This window comes from Leucoraja erinacea, chromosome 12 (genome assembly GCF_028641065.1).
Source record: "Leucoraja erinacea ecotype New England chromosome 12, Leri_hhj_1, whole genome shotgun sequence".
NCBI classification, from domain to species: domain Eukaryota; kingdom Metazoa; phylum Chordata; class Chondrichthyes; order Rajiformes; family Rajidae; genus Leucoraja; species Leucoraja erinaceus.
Window position 1 is genome coordinate 24,893,427 of NC_073388.1, and position 21,561 is coordinate 24,914,987.

Sequence of the window (21,561 nt, forward strand, 5' to 3'; positions counted from 1 at the left end):
TATTAGATCAATGGGTACATCAGTCGGATAAATAAAGTGAAATTACTATATGCAGGCTTCCCTGGGTAACAAATAAGGTTTGTATTTGACATGGGAACCATACCTTGGTAACCAATTTATATTAAATGACATAATAAACACAAGAATGATAGGAATTGCTACAAGTGGGGAGAGAGAGGAAACTAGTTTTGCTGCTCATACGAACAAACGTATATGCGTACATTGGACTTTGGAGTTGAGTAATAATATTATGGGAGTTTGTTTATATGTAGAGGAGTCTGTAAGTTCATAACCCCATGAATGGCCTGTAAAATGTTGATCAGCAGGAAGGTGTCAGCATAGCATATTGTGTGTATTACTATATTTTGCCATTGCTAATATTACAACTTTTATACACATAGATGATTAAAGTTGAACATTTTAAGAAGTCCTTAAGCACAAAGGATGCACTTCATGCAAAATATGATAATGCAACAGGTGACACAGTGGTTGATGATGATAAATGGGGTCACCTGCAGATAGATGCCACCTCCCTTTATCTGCTTTATCTTGCACAAATGACTGCATCAGGTAAGGAGATCTGACATTTCTCCTGAGTATGGGCATGCCACTTGACAGTTTATAATTAATGATGATTGTAATTCACCAGTACTGATATTTGTATTCACCAGTAATTTGTGGAATTAATTTTTGATATCATAATTGCGTGCAATTAACATAGGAACTTGGGAAATGTCACATCTTGTTAGTCCTTGGTGATTGTGTGCACTTTTCCTGGGAGCCACTGATGGTCTGAATTGTTCTTCCCTCCTAAAACTTGTGGAACAGGAACAGGAAATTAACATAGGAAGTTAATTGCATTCAATTAACATAGCAATGAGATTTAATTTGGACATTCTTGCATTTCATTTTATTTAGATGATTGTTTACTTTGATTCATAATTGTGAGTAATACTCCTTTATCATCAAACCTTTCCCGATTAAGTACCAATTAATACTTTTAAAGGGGTTATGTTCCCTCGCTGAACAGGCCACAAACATATAGTAGTTATAGCATTTGCAAGACTGTTTTTCATTCAAAATGTCAAGAAATTGTCATTTCAAGCGCTCGTTTTTCAGTCAACACTCTAGCTACCAGAGCCCAATATATGTGATTGAAAGTGTATGTTCTTTTTTGACTGGATACGTGCAGCTTGCTATCTTCTATATTACTAAAACTCTGTTCTTGACCGGTTTTGGCGATCTGTGCTGCGATTTCCGAGAGAACGCCGCCACCTATGGCTGTCATTTTTGGCCACCTCGCCCAGAGCCCCCCTCCGCCATATGTGTGCCGAGGATTTTTCCCGTTGATGAAATATGACAGAGATATTAATGATTTTACAAAATTCCCCATTCTCTCTGCTGCCCCTGCTGGCGGCAGGGGGGAGGGACTATATAACCAGGAAGTGGTGTGCCCCAATTAGTCTGCAAGCTGGAAGAAGGTAGAGGGTCACGTTTCTCTGAGCTGTGAATAAAACTGAACAAATGTCCACACAACTATGAGTAAGTACCCTTAATGTGGTTTGAAAATGAAAATATGGTTAAAGTAAAAAAACACTGCCTGCAAATTGTTGTTTGGGTTGAAATAAAAAGGCACTACCTCTCTCCCCCCCCCCTCCTCCCTCTCCCCCCCCTCCTCCTCTCCCCCCCCTCCTCTCCCCCCCACTCCTCCTCCTCCCCCCCCCCTCCCTCCTCCCTCCCCCCCCCTCCTCCTCTCCCTCCCTCCTCTCCTCCTCCCCCCCCATCCTCTCCCCCCCCCCTCCTCCTCTCCCCCCCCCTCCTCCTCTCGCCCTCCCCCCCCTCCTCCTCTTCCCCCCCCTCCTCTCTCCCCCCATCTCCTACCCCTCCCCTCACCTCACCCCCTTCTCAGCACACCCCCCATCACTCCCCCCCCGTCTCCTCTCCCCCCCTCTTCTCCCCCCCTCTTCTCCCCCCCCTCTTCTCCCCCCCCCTCTTCTCCCCCCCCCTCTTCTCCCCCCCTCTTCTCCCCCCCCCCCTTCTCCCCCCCCCCTTCCCCCCCCCCCCCCCCCTCTCCCCCCCCCCCCCCCCCCCCCCCCACCCCCCCCCCCCCCCCCCCCCCCCCCCCCCCCCCCCCCCCTCCCCCCCCCCCCCCCCCCCTCTTCTCCCCCCCCCCCCTCTTCTCCCCCCCCCCCCCCTCTCTCTCCCCCCTCCCCCCCTCCCCCCCCCCCCCCTTCCCCCCCCCTCCCTCTCCCCCCCCCCCTTTCTCCCCCCCCTCTTCCTCCCCCCCTCTTCTCCCCCCCCCTTCCCTCCCCCCTCCCCTCCTCTCTCCTCTCTCTCCCCCCTCTCCTCTCCCCCCCCTCTCCTCTCTCCCCCCCTCTCCTCTCTCCCCCCTCTCCCCCTCTCTCCTCCCCCCTCCCTCTCCCCCCCCTCTCCCCTCCCCCCTCCTCTCCTCCAATCCCCTCCCATCTCCCCTCCTCTCTTCCATTCCTCCTTCCATCCCCTCTCCCCTCCTCACCTCTCCACCCTCCTCCCCTCCCCCCCTCCCCTCTCCTCCCCACCCCCCCCCCCCTCCCTCCCCTCCCCCCTCTCCCCCCCCCTCCTCCCTCTCCCCCCCTCTCCTCTCTCCCCCCCCTCTCCTCTCTCCCCCTCTTTTTCTCCCCCTCCCTCCACTCCATCCCCTCCTCCACCGTCCCTCCCCCAAACCCCTCCTCCCCTCCACACACCCACCCCCCTTCCTACCACCCTCCCTCCACCCTCCCCTCCCCCTCCCTGCTCCCCACCTCTCCCCCCCCCTCTCCTCCCCCCTCTCCTCCCCCCCCTCTCCTCCCCCCCCCCCTCTCCTCCCCCTCTCTCGCCCCCCCCCCTCTAGATGTGACTGCAAGTTGGGGGCTATGCGTCAGTAGATACGGTGGTTAAGGGGTAAAAGGAGCAAATTAATAATATTAATATTACATCAAGGGGAGTAATTAGCGTGAGTGCGGGGGGGGGGGGGGGGGGGAGATAGTTAGTGTGTGTGATGCTGCATGCCGCCTCCCCCCTCACAACCGCACGTTGGGGGTACAGACCCAACGGGTCTGCACTTGGTCTAGTATTATGTAAAATCAAACCAGGATCTCGTTAGAACTCATTCAAGAGTGAAGTCCCTTTGCAAATATCAATGAGAGGTCTTTTAACCACAAACTAGAGTAGCTCATTATCACCTTCCACCAGACTCTCCCCTCTCTCTCTCTCTCTCTGTGCACCCCTAGATTATAACTGTTCTATCCAATCATTCTCCATGAATCCTGCAGCCACTAATTTCAACAGCTCTGGACCTCCGTCCCTGCATTTGTTTCCCCTTCTCTTAAACCTTTGGCCAACTTCCTAACACTAGTGGAAACAAGGAATTGCAGATGCTAGTTTTGTGCTGGAATAACTCAGCAGGTCAGGCATCATCTCTGGAGAATATGGACAGGTGATGTTTCGGGTAGGGACCCTTTTTCAATCTGAAGAAAACAGGCCCTTGCGTCCACCAATTCCATGCCAACCGTTGATCATCACTAGTTCTATGTTATCCCACCTTCTCATCAACCCCCTTCATATAATGGGCAATTTGCAGAGGCTCAATTAATCTACAAACCTGCACATCATTGGGATGTGGGTGGAAACCGGATCATCTGGAGGAAACCCACATGGTTTGATTAGGCAACTGAATTATCCTACCACAACTAGAGAGCTGTACTGAACTAGCTACCATGTTTGTGACCCTCAGACTTTCTTTGATTGGACTTTACTGGCTTTATCATTCACTAAAGGTTATTCCCTTATCATGTATCCATTCAATGTAAATGGCTCGATTGTAATCAAGTATTGTCTTTCCGCACCATCCCCCCCTCCCCCCCCCGACCTCCCCCTCTCCAACACCGAACGGTCCGTCCTCAACAGAGGTCTTACCTTTGGCCCCCTCCGTCCCCACCTCAATGAATTCCGCGCCCACCACGACTTGGAGCGCTTCTACCGTCGCCTCCGCCTCACAGCTTTCTTCCATGGGAAGGAGTCCTCGCCCCCCACTGATGACCCCTTTTCCCATCTCCAACGCACCCCCTCCTCGTGGAACCCCACTCGTGGCCAATTTCCGGCTTTAGAACTTTTTATCAATAACTGCCGTCGCGACATCAACCGCCTCAACTTCTCCACTCCCCTGTCTCACTCCAATCTCTCACCACATGAACGTTCTGCCATCGACTCACTCCGCAACAACCCAGATTTGGTTATCAAACCCGCTGACAAGGGAGGTGCCGTGGTAGTCTGGCGCGCCGATCTCTACAAAGCTGAGGCCACGCGCCAACTATCGGACACCTCCTCCTACTTACCCCTGGACCATGACCCTACTGACGAGCACCAGGCCACCATCTCCAGCACCATCACCAACTTCATCCACTCCAATGCCCTACCCGACCGAGCCTCCAACCTCATCGTTCCCCAGCCCCGCACAGCCCGATTTTACCTTCTCCCTAAAATCCACAAACCTGATTGTCCCGGAAGACCCATTGTCTCCGCCTGTTCGTGCCCCACCGAACTCATTTCCAAATACCTTGACTCCATCCTATCACCCTTGGTTAAATCCCTCCCTACCTATGTCCAAGACACCTCGGACACTCTCCGTCGTCTCCGCGCATTCAATCCTCTAGGCCCTCACCCCCTCATCTTCACCATGGACGTCCAATCACTATACACCTCCATCCCCCACCACGATGGTCTCACAGCCCTCCGGTTCTTCCTCGACCAGAGAAGCAACCCATACCCAGCCACTGACACTCTCCTCTGCCTAGCGGAGCTGGTCCTTACCCTCAATAACTTCACGTTCGACTCCTCCCACTTCCTCCAAATACAAGGCGTAGCTATGGGCACACGCATGGGCCCCAGCTATGCCTGCCTATTTGTAGGTTACGTCGAGCAATCCTTGTTCAATACATACCAGGGCCCCATCCCCGACCTCTACCTCCGCTACATCGACGACTGCTTTGGTGCCACCTCCTGCACCCGCACACAACTGACTGACTTCATCCACTTCACCACTAACTTCCATCCGGCACTCAAATACACCTGGACCATTTCCGACACTTCCCTACCATTCCTTGACCTCACTATCTCCATTGCAGGTGATAGACTTCTAACCGACATACACTATAAACCCACTGACTCCCATGGCTATCTGGACTACACTTCTTCCCACCCTGCTTCCTGTAAGGACTCCATCCCCTACTCCCAATTCCTCCGTCTACGCCGCATCTGCTCCACGGATGAGGCGTTCCACACCAGGACATCTGAAATGTCCTCACTATTCAGGGAACGGGGGTTCCCCTCCTCCACCATAAATGAGGCCCGCACCAGGGTCTCTTCCATACCCCGCAACACTGCTCTCTCTCCCCATCCCCGCACTCGCAACAAGGGCCGAGTCCCCCTAGTCCTCACCTTTCACCCCACCAGCCGTCACATACAAAAAGTAATCCTCCGTCAGTTTCGCCACCTCCAACGTGACCCCACTACTCGCCACATCTTCCCATCTCCCCCCATATCTGCCTTCCGCAAAGACCGCTCCCTCCATAACTCCCTTGTCAATTCTTCCCTTCCCTCTCGGTCCACCCCCTCCCCGGGCACTTTCCCTTGCAACCGCAAGAGATGCAACACTTGTCCCTTTACCTCCCCCCTCGACTCCGTTCAAGGACCCAAGCAATCGTTCCAGGTGCGACAGAGGTTTACCTGCATCTCTTCCAACCTCATCTATTGCGTCCGCTGCTCTAGATGTCAACAGATCTATATCGGTGAGACCAAGCGGAGGTTGGGCGATCGTTTCGCCGAACACCTCCGCTCGGTCCGCAATAACCAAGCTGACCTCCCGGTGGCTCAGCACTTCAACTCCCCCTCCCACTCCGCCTCCGACCTCTCTGTCCTGGGTCTCCTCCATGGCCACAGCGAGCAGCACCGGAAATTGGAGGAACAGCACCTCATATTCCGTTTGGGGAGTCTGCACCCCGGGGGCATGAACATCGAATTCTCCCAATTTTGTTAGTCCTTGCTGTCTCCTCCCCTTCCTCAGCCCCCCTGCTGTCTCCTCCCATCCCCCAGCCTTCTGGCTACTCCTCCTTTTCCCTTTCTTGTCCCCACCCACCCCCGCCCCCGATCAGTCTGAAGAAGGGTTTCGGCCCGAAACGTTGCCTATTTCCTTCGCTCCATAGATGCTGCTGCACCCGCTGAGTTTCTCCAGCTTTTTTGTGTAACCATTGTCTTTCCGCTGACTGGTTAGCACGTAACAAAAGCTTTTCACTGTACACGTGAGAACAAATTAAACTGAACTGAAATAAACTTTTTTTTCTAACAGTGGTGTCAGCTATGGCTTATTTTCCATCACTTATTCAATGGGACTATTTGTGTTATAATGCTTGGTTTCACATAGACTTTTGACTTCCTAGACCATTGTTTTGGATACTTCCACATTTCTGCATTCCACTGCAACCAAACAAATCTATGAATTCCTTGTTAGAAATACACGGAAGCAGTTATGAACAACTGGCTCCCAAATTTCTTGGTTGTAATTGTGCTGCAACATCCAAACAATAATCTCATTGACTGATCTCTCATGACAAATGAGTAATAAGCTGCACATATGCTGTGAATTTGATTTGTTCTGCCTTCGTCCCCTGACCATGTTAATAAATGTTGATTTTTAATTCTTAAAGCAGCTGGAAATAACAGTTAGAGTAGGCAACTTCACTTGGTGTTGGAATTATTTTAATTTTTTTTTTTAATTATCTTTTTCTATTAAAGAGATTTAACTTTTCATGAAATATACATTTTGAAAGCTCATGCTACTATTCAGTTTTTTTAACCTTTTTGCAGAGTTCTATGCCTATGTTTAATTTTTCATTAACTCTCATTACATACACTTCAAAATCATAGCTGGTGTTTTGTTTTATAACTTTACAGATTGCAATGTTTCTAAGAACGTTTTTTTGTTCCATTTCTTCATTTAATAGTTGTTAACATAACTCCTTGAGTTTCTTGGTGATTCCATTGGTACAAAAATGAGACAATGTCATGATGCCAAATTGTATGAAATGATAGTTTTCATGGAACGCTAGGCATTAATAATGTCTGTTTTCTACTCTCTTCCCCTCCCCTCCCCTCCCCACCCCAGGGCTTCATATAATTTTTACCTTGGATGAAGTGAATTTTATACAGAATCTTGTATTTTATATCGAAGTAGCGTACAAAGTTGCAGTGAGTATCCAGATATCCTGAGTCTTCTATAATTATTAATTCCAACTTTCAGGAAGAAATATTGTGGTATGTTCAATGGTGAAAGTGATTTAAATTTCATGTCCATTAAAAGTCCATGCTGGCCATTGATCATCCATTCACACTATTCTTGTTATCCCACCTTCTCATCGACTTCCTTCATATTACGAGCAACTTACAGAGGCTCAATTAATCTACAAACCTGCACATCATTGAGATGTGGGTGAAAACCGGAGCATGAAGAGGAAACCCAAGTGGTCACAGGGAGAACATGCAAACTCCACTCGGACAGCAGACAACGTCAGGATCCAACCCCACTCTTTGGCACTTTGAGACAGCAAATCTATCAGCTGTGCCATTGTGTTGCCCTATCTATAGTTAAAGACATCCTATTTTACTGAACATTTTGGTTATTTTTTAATTGGTGTGCTCTATCTGCTTACTTTCACCACTAGATTTAAAACTTAATATAGGTTTGTAAGAACCATCTGAGCAGTTTTCCCCTGCTTTCACCTACATTCCTTTTGTGGAATCTTGTTGCAAGGCATAGTGCTGCATTTTAGTTGTGCAGTTTGTCAAAATTAATGATTAATTGCGTAATTTGCTACTGCGCGAAGACTGCGTCTCTACAGTTTGGGTGAGAAATCGAGTGAAGCCAGAATGTTTGACTTTCAAATACAGTGAGCGAGAACATTCATTATTCTTGCATCCAATTTCCAGGTTCAAAATGGATGTTAGGAAATTAAGCAGTGCGGTGGCTTGGGTGTGATCTATGCACAGGCTAGGGTGACAGGTGAATTTGTTGGGATGTTTGATGTTGAATTTGGGCTAATAGATCCTGTGCTGAATTTGTGCTGTCTGTGATGCATCCAAAGATATGACAGGATTAATTTATCCCTGCTCTGTTTATGGAGTCTCCAACTGGAAAACCAGACTATGTGTGAAAAATGAAAAGCGTTTAAGCCCCTGGCTTAAGCGAAGGTTGCCATGAGGTCATAGGAGGTTTTCGTCACTATCCTTCATGGTCGAAAGTGGTCTCCGCGTAGTCGAGGCTTCAGCCAGGTCGCGGCGTATTTTTCAAGATGTTAAACATTTGGCTGCGACTAAAAATAGGTCGTCGTGGGAAAAATCTATATGTTTTTTTTAGTCGTAGGTTTAGTTGAGGTTGGTCGTAGTAGGTCGTGATGCTAGTCGTAGGTAGTCGAAGGTAGTCTGAGATAATAGCTCCGGATGGAAAAAAAGGTCAGTTGAAAAAAAAGATAATTTAAACAACAGCACATCACCTCTGTCACTCGAGGGCATGTTTATTCATAGCTGGAGAGTTTTTTGGAGAGGAGACTCGTGTTTTCGAGATGGCACCAAAAAGGCAGTAGCGCAGGGGGAGGACACAACCCTAAAAAAAACCTGCCATGCAGGTGTTGCCCACCCAGGAGGAGGAGTGGCAGGAGGTGGTAGTGCAGTGGGTGGTAGCCCTGCATGAGAGACCTCTGGAGGAGGAGACCAGGGTGCTAGTATATGTCCCCACCACCACCCCATCTTTCACTGCCTCATTTGAAGGCAGCAAAGCGGCCCTTTCTCCTGTGTCTGACACAGCATCAGAGGCAGATGGCCCATTGGTGGTCAGGGAGGGCTGGAGGAAGGTTATGCCCTACACCTTCACCAGGCAGCAGGAGGAGGACCTTGAGTAATAGTTCCAGCAGAATGCCATCCTATACGAAAAGGAAAATGAGGGGGACAGGGACAAGAATGGCACGCTTGCCAAACATGTGTGCTTAAAGTTCCATCTTTTGTTAAAGCCCAGCGCCACTCTCTTCCAGTCATCTGGTGTACTGGGACAGTCCATCACATCATCTCCATTCACCCATTGAGACCTCTTCTTGTGCTTCCTCTGCAGCCTTGCTCTTCCCCTTCTGCTTTTCTTAAAAGGCTGCTGAAGCAAAAGGGCTACTGCAAACAGCAGTAGTTGTATTTGTGCTAACATCCTCCAAATTAGTTCCATCCTTGCTTGCATGGTTCAGAATGATTTGCCAGAGACCATCCTCGAGTAAAACGTACATGGTCGAAGCCAGTCTTCAACATAGTCGAAGGAGGTCTTCTTCATAATCGAGGGAGGTCTTCAACATAGTCATAGGAGGTCGTACACATAGACGTGGAAGGTCGTAGGAAGTTGTAGGTCACCGCGACCTTGATTTTTTTTTTTAAGTCGCTTGAGGTTGCGGTGGAGGTCTCCTAAGTGGGACAGGCCCTTTAATGTACATTCTAAATCTGTAGCGAGAGAAATTTAAAAAAAAATGCAAGGCAGTATACCTTCAACAGTCAACTAAGCAAACTAACATTAGGACTCTGCTATTATTTTCCAGCTTGATTAAGTGCATTATTGATACCTGAGCCAGTAGATTTGAATACCCAGTTTTGGTCTGAAGTGAGATAACTGATCACAGTCATGGTAGTACTCAGGCAGTACAGTTGGCCTCATCTGTTGGACAAAATGGCCTAAATAGTTTGCTATGTTATTCACTATAGGTTTTGTGCTTCTTGAAATTTGTGACCTTTTCACTTAATTTTATCCATGTGTGAATCTGGATATCACAGGTGAGGGCTGGCTTTAATATTACTCTCAAAATGCCCATGAGAATGTGGAGGTGAGGTACTGCGCTCATCATATGTTAACCCAATCATTCCTGGGATCATTCTCGTAAATCTCTTTTTCTATTGTGATAGGACTATGGGATGTGGGAACGTGGTGACAAGACGAACAGAGGAATTCCAGAACTTAATGCCAGTTCTGTAGGTATGGCCAAAGTAAGTATTTAGTTACGATTTAATGCCATTTTTATGATAAAATATTTTGAGTAGGTACAAATGAAAGCAGAATGGAAGATGGTAAATCAAACACCTGAGCACTAGAATGTTCTATCTAGCAGAAACAAAGGCATGAATAATGGTTTCAATCGAACATCAAGTTTCAGTAATGTTACGGAGGTTTAGCGATTTCAGGCATTGATATCATTGGATTGATGGTCAGAAGCTCATAGGAGAAACAAGCAGAATTTCAAGGCGGGGAACAACCGTCATTTATTTGCCAGGCATGAAAATTCCAGAGAAGAAAAATTAAACTATTTCCAAAGATCACAAGGAATATTGATTTAATAAAAAAAAACAAAAAAAACTGTAATTGACACAAAATGACATTAAGCATTATAGATACTATAATGGCTAATATCTTTTTGATGTGGTCTTGACCCAAAACTTGGATTTTTCTTACAGATGCTGCCTGAGCCACCTTGATTCTCCAGCAGCTCTTTTTCTTTGCTGTATGAAGATCTGTTACTTGTGCTCTTCACTCTTTGTGCATAAATGTAACTACCCAAAGAGATTGGTAAATGTTTCCCCAATATTATCCAAATTATCTTGGTGCATTAATGCATCAATCATCAATGACGAGGAAGCCCAACCAACTCCTCAAATAATAAATGTCATTGTGAACCTTCCTCCTCTCCAGCTTCATGCAAGTCTTTGCAAATCCTGTTTATATGAACAAAATCTGCTGAACCCACTCTAATGGCACCAGAATAATTGTTCATCTTGTCTGTCTGAAGGAATGAATACTGGGATCTCTCTTTTACCTTGTTTGCTTCCTGGCCATCATGGTGTGTTTATTTTATTCCGCAGAGCAAATACAGCATCAGAAGTACAAATAGTTTTTTATAGAGCTGCGTTATAAACCAATCAGTTAAAACTTTTATGTTAAAGAATGATCCTTATCATTTTATTGCTCTTTTCCTTGTATCGTTTCCTCCATAATCATAATATATTGCCTATCACTATTCCATTACCTTTTAATGCTATGCTGTCAACTAATCCGTATCTTGTTTACACATGAAGAATGTTGTATCCAAGACTACGAGTAATAATCCGTGGGATCCAAGTCCTTCCTTTGAATTGATCCTGCTTCTGCTAAAGCGATCCAAGATACAGGTCGCAATACTGGTCATAAATGAGTAAGGAATGTCCTGACAGATTATTATAATGGCGAGTGTGTTTGAACCCCATTGGCATCTATTTATTCTGTCATCCTGTTTGTGCTGAGATTCCAGGCATTGAAATTTACCTTGACCCTACGGGGGATCAAAATCGTAGATTCTTTCCCTGAGTTTAGATGAAGTAGTAGTAGCTTTCATTCTGCAAGAGAGATTTATGTCTTAATGTTCTTTGTGACAAAAGTGGAAAAAAAAAGAAGTTTAATTTTAGTATAGAAACAAGAATGTTCCCTAGGATGGGGCTAAAATTACAGTTTAAGCACAGTTCTGAAATATAACTTTCTATTTTCACTGCAGGCAGCTCTGGAAGCATTGGATGAATTGAACCTTTTTGGTGCTAATGGAGGCCCTAAATCAGTCATTCACGTCATGGCTGACGAAGTGCAGCTTTGCCAAGTAAGATCAATGGAACGATTTTCAATTTAACTTCTTGTTGTTAACCTATATTTTAGAAAATGTGATGAATTGTGAAATACAGATTTAGCTATTACTATTCAGAGTTTGGCACCTGCCATTTTTGGAATGCAATGATTTCTGTATAAATACTTGTTTTTCTATCCTTAAATATAATTTCAGTTAAAAAAAAATTAAATAACTTGCCTACAGAGTTCTGTGGTTGCCATACACAATACAGTATAGCCTAAAATAAATAATTTAATTTTTTAGAAAAGACTAGACTTAGACCGTTGGGTCCCAGTCACACGGGAGGCCTGATCCCCCCCAACGCAACCCATTCCCCAACGCAATATTCCACCACTCACCTGTTCCCCCAATGCAACCCGTTTCCCCCAAAGCAACGTTCCACCACTTGGGGGAGGGGGTGTTGGGGAGGAGAGGTTGGGGGGGAGTGGGGGACGGGGGGGGAGTGGGGGATGAGAGGGTGTGTGGGATGAGGGGGTGTGTGGGGGAGTGGTGTGGGGGATGGGGGTGAGGGGGGTGGGGGACGAGGGGGGTGTGGGGGAGGGGTGGTGTGGGTTGAGGGGGAGGGGGTGTGTGGGGGAGGGGGGGGGGGGGGGGGGGGGGGGGGGGGGGGGGGGGGGGGGGGGGGAGGGGGGGAGGGGGGTTGGGGGGGGGGGTTGTGGGGGGAGGGGGTTGGGGGAGGGGGGGGGGTGTGGGGGAGAGGGGGTTGTGGGAGAGGTGGGTGTAGGGGATGGTGTGTGTGGGGGAGGGGGAACCTTCATAACTTTTGTACAATTTCTCCGATTGGAACAAAACATTTGACTTGCATCGGAGGAGATTGGTGAGTAAGGTGGCGAAAAATCGTAGCGCTATAGGGGATAATTTGTGCACATATTTAATTACAACGCATACAGGAAGTGGTCAAGATGAGATTTTTAGTAATATTAGATTAGATTAGATTAGATTATTTAATCTAGATAACATTTCAAAATTTGGCTTCAACAACTCCATTATGCCCCTATCACCATAGGCACAAAGCACATCAAGTGGGCATTTGATTATCTTTGGGCTCTTTTGCTAAGGATTTCACAAATAAACTCAATTTTCTCGGTTGTTGGAATACTGAAGACGTGACTGGAACTAAGTCTGCCAACATTGTTGTCCCTTGTTTTAAATATTAGTCGCATTCTTTTTTTGATATTCAATGTTTTGAACACTATTGTTTTCCTTTCACTAATAACACTGATTTGCTGATCAAAACATAGTGCTGATATAAAATGGACCTTTTAAAAACTTTTCTTAAACCTCATGCAATGGTTTTATTTGATTAAAATGCTACTGTTGCTTTCCACCTACGAGATGTTTAATGTCATTGATATATAATTTCAGCAAGGGAAAACAGTGTTTGTGCTTAGTTAGCCAGAAAGTTCCTGTCAAGAATTTTTTTTTTCTCTTACAGTTGTAGCACAAAACACATTTCACACGGATCAGAAATTAGGTTATTTTCTACTGCATTGCGTTTTGTGATATGCAATATGCTTGAACTATTCTATGCACTTAATGTGGGATATGCTGCAGGAGATCTCAAAAGATCTATGATTTTTTTTTAAGTAACCACCGCATGTCCCTTATCTCTGGGAACACCTAAATATAACAATAAATGAATTTCACAAACTATGGGGACTATGACCAGGAACGAGGTACATTTCCATTGATAAATTCTCTGTGAAGAATGATGTATTAAGTGTTGATAGTTTCCAACGCAGTCGTTTTCTCTGGCACACTGTAACAAATTAGCCAGGCATAAATTGTCCTCTGCTTTCTCCCATGTTTAGTATAAAACCCATTTGCATGATACAGACCTTTAAGATGGTAAAAAATATCCCAGGCTGTATTGTAATAGGATTAAGAAGAGATGTAGGTATCAAACATCTGAAGGCATTGTTGCTAATCATGGAATGTATTAATTTGAAGAATCATCAATGGGATGGACTATGAGTAACAGTGACATCTGAGGATTGTAACAGTGTGTGAGGTTAAGAGATTGGAGGAAGCTATGGAAGTGTTCAAAGCTGTGCATGAAGTTTAAATTTAAATAAAACTGATGGATTGTGAGTTTAGATGAGAGAAGAATGAATGGGTTTGTACGAGTGTGAATAACAGAGTTTTGTATTTTCAAGTTAATGGATGGTGGTAGTTGAAAGGCTTGACAAGAATGGATGCAAAGTTGCACAAAGAGCATCAAAAGCATGGATAAGTATTTTGGCAGCAAAGGAACTGAGGCTGTGAAGGGAAGTGTAATGGGATGCATTCAGGCAATCTTGATGATTGGAGGCAAAGAATTTGCGGGTACATTGGAGGCAAATAATTTGCAGGTACATTGAGAATGAGACCAGGAGAGGGTAGCGTCATTTGATTCTGATTCAGGAGAATGGTGTGTTTAAACATGTTGAAGGCTGCAAATATGTTGATAAGGATGAGGAAGAAATAATTTAACGTGATTACAATTCTAGACTAGAATTTTGCTTATTTTCTTTAGTAAAAGCTGTGACAGAAATCTGGTATAAGCAGGGTTATTAAGGCATGTCATGTTTTTAGTTTAACTGTTATGCACTATTATTTTGGTAAGTTTGTGTTGTAAGTAATGAATAAAGCTTATAATTTATGCATTCTGGCGGAACTAAATTAATAAATAGGAATTGCAGGATTGGTCTCAGACACCAAAGAGCATCACACTTATTAAACCATTTTGATGAAAATCTGTTTGTTTTATTCCAGTTTATTCTGCAATCAATGTTGCCAAGGGCATCACCATCCAAAGAGATTGATGCTGGTCTTCTCTCAGTTATCTCCTTTCCTGCTTTTGCAGTAGAAGACATTGAGCTTGTCGAGTTAACTAAACAAGAGATTATCACAAAGCTACAAGTACGTCCTTTCTCCATCTTGCTTTTTGCTCCTTCTGTTAAGACTGACTTGTGACTTTTGACTTGTAACAGTTCTTTGTCACCTTCCCATTAGTCATCTTTAATAGCTCTTTGTGGTCTTTCTAAAACGGGTCACATTTTGGCTTAAACTTAACAAAGCAGAACTTAAGGTACCTTATTCCTCTATTTCTGCCTCTGGAGCATCTGCGAATGTTGTGAATTGTATCAATGAATTAGTGAAAATGGTGGGGGATTGAGGGTGGTTAAGTTCTTAAAGCTGACATCTGAGATTGGATGCTGAAACTGTGACCTCTGCTCACCAGTGAGACAACATTGGCTACCAGTGGAATGTATTACTGAACTCTATTGGGAATTGGGTTTGTGAGGGTTTACTAAATGTCATGTGCTGTGCCATGACTGCGCTAGGACACTGGAGAAGGCAGTTCAGATGCCTTGATCCATTATCTTGAAGAGGTATAACATTGGTTGCCTTATCAAGTGCCATTATTGAATAGGACATTCAATAAGAATGACAACCATAAGCTGATGAGCCAAGGGTAGGGTGTCAGTGGCTGTCAATGTACTTGGCATCTTCTGTGCAGACAATCCCGCTTTCTGCTACTGCATGTAATGAGGGTGTCACTGGAAGAAGTAATATGACCCAAAGCCAAGAGATCAGTGCAGCAGATCCCAAATTGCTCCAAAACCATTCTATTCATTTTTCATGATTCAGTATGATATGAATGCCTTTGTTTAGTGCACAATTCTGACCTTGTTAATTATCTGTATTACTTCAATACTAACCTCTCTATCCACATCATGCATTGTTTATAGTGAAATTTTATGGAGGTCTGAGAAAAGTCTTGTTTTTCATTTGTTGTTTGCAATAATTTGGCTTTCTTATGTACATCTATTCCAGATCCATATGCTTGATCTACTACTTTTCTCTTGTAACCCCCCACCATCTAACTCACCATTTAATAACTTTTACCTTTCACGTTAACATGTGGGTCTTTTCCATGTATTTGCTTTGTGTATGCTTCCAGTTTTAGTGGAAGATCATCAATACAAAATGTTGATTTTGTTTTCTCCCGTCAATGCTGCCGAATTTGTCTGGCATTTACGTTTTTTTTTCCATCTTTTCTGTATGTCATTGTTTTACTGCTTTTTTCCCCCATGATGAGCCTCTCAGCTAAACCCTGACATATAAGGCAACATATGTGTCATGAAACCTATAGAAAATTGTTCAATTCTCAAATATACATTGTGTAAGAAATAAAAGTAGTTCTGCACAAGCAATTCTATTTAAAGTGCAGGGACAATTGGAATTATTACTGATCATTTAGCAACTAACTGTGGTTATGCATTTGTGCATCAGGGTCGTTATGGCTGCTGCCGGTTTCTTAGAGATGGTTATAAAACTCCAATTGAGGTATGGTAGAACTTTGTTTCCACAAATTTATTTGTCTTATTGTCCTGAGTATAAATTTATAAAATCATTTTAGATATGACTTTGGCTATCTGCTTGGTTTTCCTGGTTGAACTCTTATTTTGGTTGTACAGCACAAGAATTTTTTGTTTTAATTGTAGTCTTGCATTGAATAATACTGTGATTCTTGATGATCCATGTATGATTAATATGCATTTCCCTATGATACTTTGAACCCCGGTGTCATATTTTGATCAATATTTTCTAATTCTACACCAGCAACTATGATGTACTTTGATGTGTAAAATCAGCTCACTGGTCTTTATAAAATTAAAAAAATTGAGTTTTGTTTACTATTAAAAAAAATGGCAAGATGTCTGGGATCAGAGAGAGAGAGATGATATGCTCTTTTTAAAGGTACAGTGAACAAACGTGACAATAAAGAAACAGAAAACACTGTGTTTTATGGCCAAAGCTTATATCAGAGCATTTGACTTTCATTTCATTAACCATGTTTCTTTCTTGGGAGGAATTTACATGCAATATTTAATGAGCATAGATTGACGTATTGAAATAAAATTGTCTCATGTCAAGCTTTGTGCCCAGGGTTGACCTGTAATCTATTCTAAACCCAATGATAATGGCCAGGGTGTAACTGTTCCTCCAGGAGCTGTTATCAGCGTTCTTTGAGAATTTTAATTGTTAATTGCTATCTACCCCATATTCCATGGGAGAATTGCATATTCCCCCAATAGATCCACAATTCAGTTGATAATTCAAGAAAGATCAGATTCTTGTTCATAGAGACATTTATGTGAACTTTCATTTTACCAATCTGGTGTATTAGTGGTTGCTTTGCCAACAGATGGTCAGGAAGGTGCAAATGACTTGCACTTTGGTGCACTTTTTTCATTAATCCAGTATGCCACTTTATTATTTGCACATAATTTTTCTGCTTCCATTTCATTAGCTATAATGGTCTGTCATATTTTAGGACCCCACCAGACTTCATTATGAAAATGCAGAACTGAGACAGTTTGAGAACTTAGAATGTGAATGGCCATTGTTCTGGACGTATATGATACTTGATGGATTGTTCAATAAAAACCTACAGCAGGTAATAGAGAGAATGAGATACAAAAAGATGCATGTTTAGATAATTTATTGGGGCAGTAAATGAACAATGTTTACATATTTATTTTTATTGCTTGAAGTCTAGTACAGGTGCACAACCTTTTATCCGAAGATCCAAATAACGAAAACCTCCGAATAGCGACATTTTTTCGGTCCTTGAAGAAAGGTCCTTGAAAACGTTCACCGAGGGCGGCCCGCAGAGGTGACAGCGGAACCTCCGGTCGGTCCTCGAAGAAAGGGGAACTAAATCCCCATTCATAAAAGAGAAGGTGAGGGTATATTGCGCGGGAGGGTTAATAATTGACAATATGCTGCTACCTGCCAGCTGCGTTAAAAAGTTCCTACGGTAGACTCACGATACACAGTGTATCGTGAGTCTTGCTTGGGAACCTTTTAACTCAGCGTGCAGGCAGCAGTAGATTGTCGCTCCCTTCAGTTTCACCCCACCTACACCCCTCTGCTTCCCAGCCATGTGTGTGACCCCTTCCCTCCCCTCTCCAGCTCCCCGCTCATTGCACCGGCGCGGGGGCTTTGTACTGTCTTCACGTCGCGATGCTAGCAGCACAGTGCCAGTCACCGGAGACGTCAGGAACAACGGGACACCGACCCCCAGGCCCACTGCAAGCACGGAGATCCCAGATCAACAACTCCAGCCCAGCCCCGTTCCAACTCCAGAGGAACACGCTCCCCGTATGGTCAGAAGCTGATGGTGTGCAAGGGGTACGTCTTGTTCTTGGGGTGGCGCAGCTCGGGCTGTGGGCGAACTGCCACTTGTCGCCGTAGCGGCCCATCGGGGAGCGGATTCCTCTGGAGTTGGAGGGGGAGGGGGGTATTGTGCTGTTTGATCGCCCCCTACTATTCCAGGGACAGGGAGACAGGACGTTCACCGAGGGCGGCCCGCAGAGGTGACAGCGGAACCTCCGGCCGGTCCTCGAAGAAAGGGGAACTAAATCCCCATCCATAAAAGAGAAGGTGAGAGTATATTGCGCGGGAGGGTTAATAATTGACAATATGCTGCTACCTGCCCGCTGTTAAAAAGTTCCCACGGTAGACACGATACACAGTGTATCGTGAGTCTTGCGTGGGAACTTTCTAACTCAGCGTGCAGGCAGCAGCAGATTGTCGCTCCCTTCAGTTTCACCCCACCTACACCCCTCTGCTTCCCGGCCATGTGTGTGACCCCATCCCTCCCCTCTCCAGCTCCCCGCTCATCGCACCGGCGCGGGGGCTTTGTACTGTCTTCACGTCGGCGATGGCAGCCAGCAGGCTAGTGCAGTCACCGGAGACGTCAGGACCAATTGGACGTCGACCACCAGGCCCACCACAAGCACGGAGAACCCAGAGACCCACAGCCAACAGCAGCCCAGCCCCGCTCCAACTACAGAGGAACCTGGGTTGCGGATGACGGGGCGCAGCTCGGGGCGTCATAGGGGCCCATCGGGGAGCGGCTTCCTGTTGGTCCTGACGTCTCCGGCCACCTGCTATCCTCCGGGAACTGTACCGCCCTTGCAGGAGAGTGGGGTTGTTTGCAGTTGCAGAGGGAGGGGGCAAGGGCGGTACAGTTCCCAGTCTCAGCTCCAGCCCAGGGGGGTGGCCGGAGACGTCAGGACCAACGGGACAGCGACCTCCAGGCCCACTGCAAGCGCGGAGATCCCAGAGACCCACAGCCAGCAGCAACTCCAGCCCAGCCCCGCTCCAACTCCAGAGGAACACGTAGGGGCAGAAGCTGATGGTGTGCAAGGTGTTCTTGGGGTGGCGTAGCTCGGGCTGTGGGCAAACTGCCACTTGTCGCCGTAGCGGCCCATCGGGGAGCGGATTCCTCTGGAGTTGGAGGGGGAGGGGGGTATTGTGCTGTTTGATCGCCCCCTGCTATCCCAGGGACAGGGAGACAGCGGCGTTTTAGACTGGTGGGCAATCACTTCCAAAGTTCTGCCGACACAGTCAGTACACCTCTCCTACACTGCATTTCATACAAACATTTATTCTGCATGAAAAAACGACATTGAAGACTCAAACTCGCGACCGAGTAACTGCCGGGATCAAGGCGCAAACTCGCGACCTTGCGGATATGAGCCGAGCACTCTACCACTGAGCCAGCCATTAAAATCTACGCTAAAAAAATTCCATTCCGAAGACCGACAAATTCTGAATTACGAAAAGTGTCTGGTCCCAAGGCTGTCGGATAAAAGGTTGTGCACCTGTACTATGGAGCAGCAAATAACTATTGCCTTGCAGGAGTCTGCCTGGTACAAGTTAGCATGCTTACCACTAAATCAATTAATCTCAACTCCTGAAATTTGACTCTATAATCTTCAATTACCTCATTTGTGAACTGAGTGAGCACGGTTGTATTGCAGAAGAGGCTGTTTTTTAAAGAGATATTGAACCAAGACATAAGATCATTCCTGCACCTGCAAATAGATATATATTTTTCCCATGGTATTATTTAAATAAAACTCCTGCAATAACCAGCCAACACTATCCCATCCTCAAAGCCCTCCAGTTCTTCCTCGACCAGAGGAGCAACCTATACCCAGCCACTGACACTATCCTCCGCTTAGCGGAGTTGGTCCTCACCCTCAACAACTTTACATTTGACTCCTCCCATTTCCTCCAAACACAAGGCGTAGCCATGGGCATACGCATGGGCCCCAGCTACGCCTGCCTCTTTGTCGGGTACGTTGAACAAGCCTTGTTCAATACGTACCAGGGCCCCATCCCCGACCTCTATCTCCGTTACATTGACAACTGCTTTGGGGCCACCTCCTGCACCTACACACAACTGACTGACTTCATCCACTTCACCACCAACTTCCACCCGGCACTCCAATACACCTGGACCATTTCCTACACTTCCCTACCATTCCTTGACCTCACCATCTCCATCGCAGGGGACAGACTCCTGACCGACATACATTACAAACCCATTGACTCACATGGCTATCTGCACTACACGTCTTCCCACCCTGCCCCCTGTAAAGACTCCATCCCATACTCCCATTTCCTCCGCTCCTTCCGCAACTCCCCTGTCAATTTTTCCCTTCCCTCCCACACCACCCCCTCCCCGGGCACTTTCCGTTGCAACCGCAAGAAATGCGACACCTGTCCCTTCACCTCCCCCCTCGACTCCATTCAAGGACCCAAGCAATCGTTCCAGGTGCGACAAAGGTTCACCTGCATCTCCTCCAACCTCATCTACTGCATCCGCTGTTCTAGGTGTCAGCTGATTTACAACGGGGAGACTAAGCGTAGGTTGGGCGATCGTTTTGCCGAACACCTCCGCTCAGTCCGCAATAACCAACCTGACCTCCCGGTGGCTCAGCACCAACTCCCCCTCCCATTCCCAATCCGACCTCTCTGTCCTGGGTCTCCTCCATTGACAGAGTGAGCAACAGCGGAAATTGGAGGAACAGCACCTCATATTCCGCCTGGGGACCTTGCGTCCGGATGGCATTAACATTGAATACTACCAATTTTGCTAGCCCTTGCTGTCTCCTCCCCTTCCTTAACCCGCTAGCTGTCTCCTCCCACCCTCCTATCCGCCCGCCCTCGGGCTCCTCCTCCTCCCCTTTTCCTTCCTTCTCCCCCCCACCCCCCATCAGTCTGAAGAAGGGTTTCGGCCCGAAACGTCGCCCATTTCCTTCGCTCCATAGATGCTGCTGCACCCGCTGAGTTTCTCCAGCAATTTTGTGTACCTACTAGCCCATCAAACCTTTCCAAATCACGATATAATTGCCGATTTGGTGATCTGACTCTAAATTGCCTTTAGCATTTCCCTACATTGCAGAAATCACAATCAGAAACATTTCCTGAGTTCATGAATGGTGCTATGCAAATACCTATTCAATGTAACAATCCTCCTTCCAATTACAGTATCTCTGGCAGTTATTCCTGGTAAACACCATACCCTCGAATCAGTGGGATCCCCTAGCTTGAGGCTTGCAGTGGAATTTTGCAGCACTGCATCATGGATAGGCATTACTATCCGCCTACTCAGTGTACTTATACCATTTGTGACACAAGATGATTGTGCCACCATCCCAAACTATTTGCAGGATCTATTAATCTTGCTAAAAGCATGCCCATGATTGGTCAACAAATTTAAGTCAATCAGCATCTCTAACCCAAACTCAATGGATGGTATTGAGCCATGTTTTGCAACTAAAAGATATATTCCAAATCGTATTTGCAACCCATTCCCCAATTCCGGTCAACAAGCAATAAAATGAAATGGGTATATCAAAGCTTATTTTTAATATAAAACTGCCAGCCAGCAAATAAATAATGTTTTATTCCCACACAATATTTTGCCAGTTTGTGATGAAGAGTAAAAGGGTATGTTGAACTTTTATTTCTG

At 45.9% G+C, this 21,561-nt stretch overlaps 1 protein-coding gene across 5 annotated transcripts in view; it reads left to right on the forward strand.

The window, feature by feature from the left end:
- Positions 1 to 21,561, forward strand: part of phka1a (phosphorylase kinase, alpha 1a (muscle)) — a 129,648-nt gene that overhangs the window by 10,632 nt on the left and 97,455 nt on the right. For all 5 annotated transcript variants that reach the window (XM_055643867.1, XM_055643863.1, XM_055643864.1 and 2 more), the window contains exons 4-10: positions 402 to 570; positions 7,178 to 7,260; positions 10,000 to 10,080; positions 11,616 to 11,714; positions 14,496 to 14,642; positions 16,020 to 16,073; positions 17,065 to 17,187. In XM_055643867.1, coding sequence (XP_055499842.1) covers positions 402 to 570; positions 7,178 to 7,260; positions 10,000 to 10,080; positions 11,616 to 11,714; positions 14,496 to 14,642; positions 16,020 to 16,073; positions 17,065 to 17,187 — 756 coding nt within the window. The remainder of the gene's footprint in view (positions 1 to 401; positions 571 to 7,177; positions 7,261 to 9,999; positions 10,081 to 11,615; positions 11,715 to 14,495; positions 14,643 to 16,019; positions 16,074 to 17,064; positions 17,188 to 21,561) is intronic.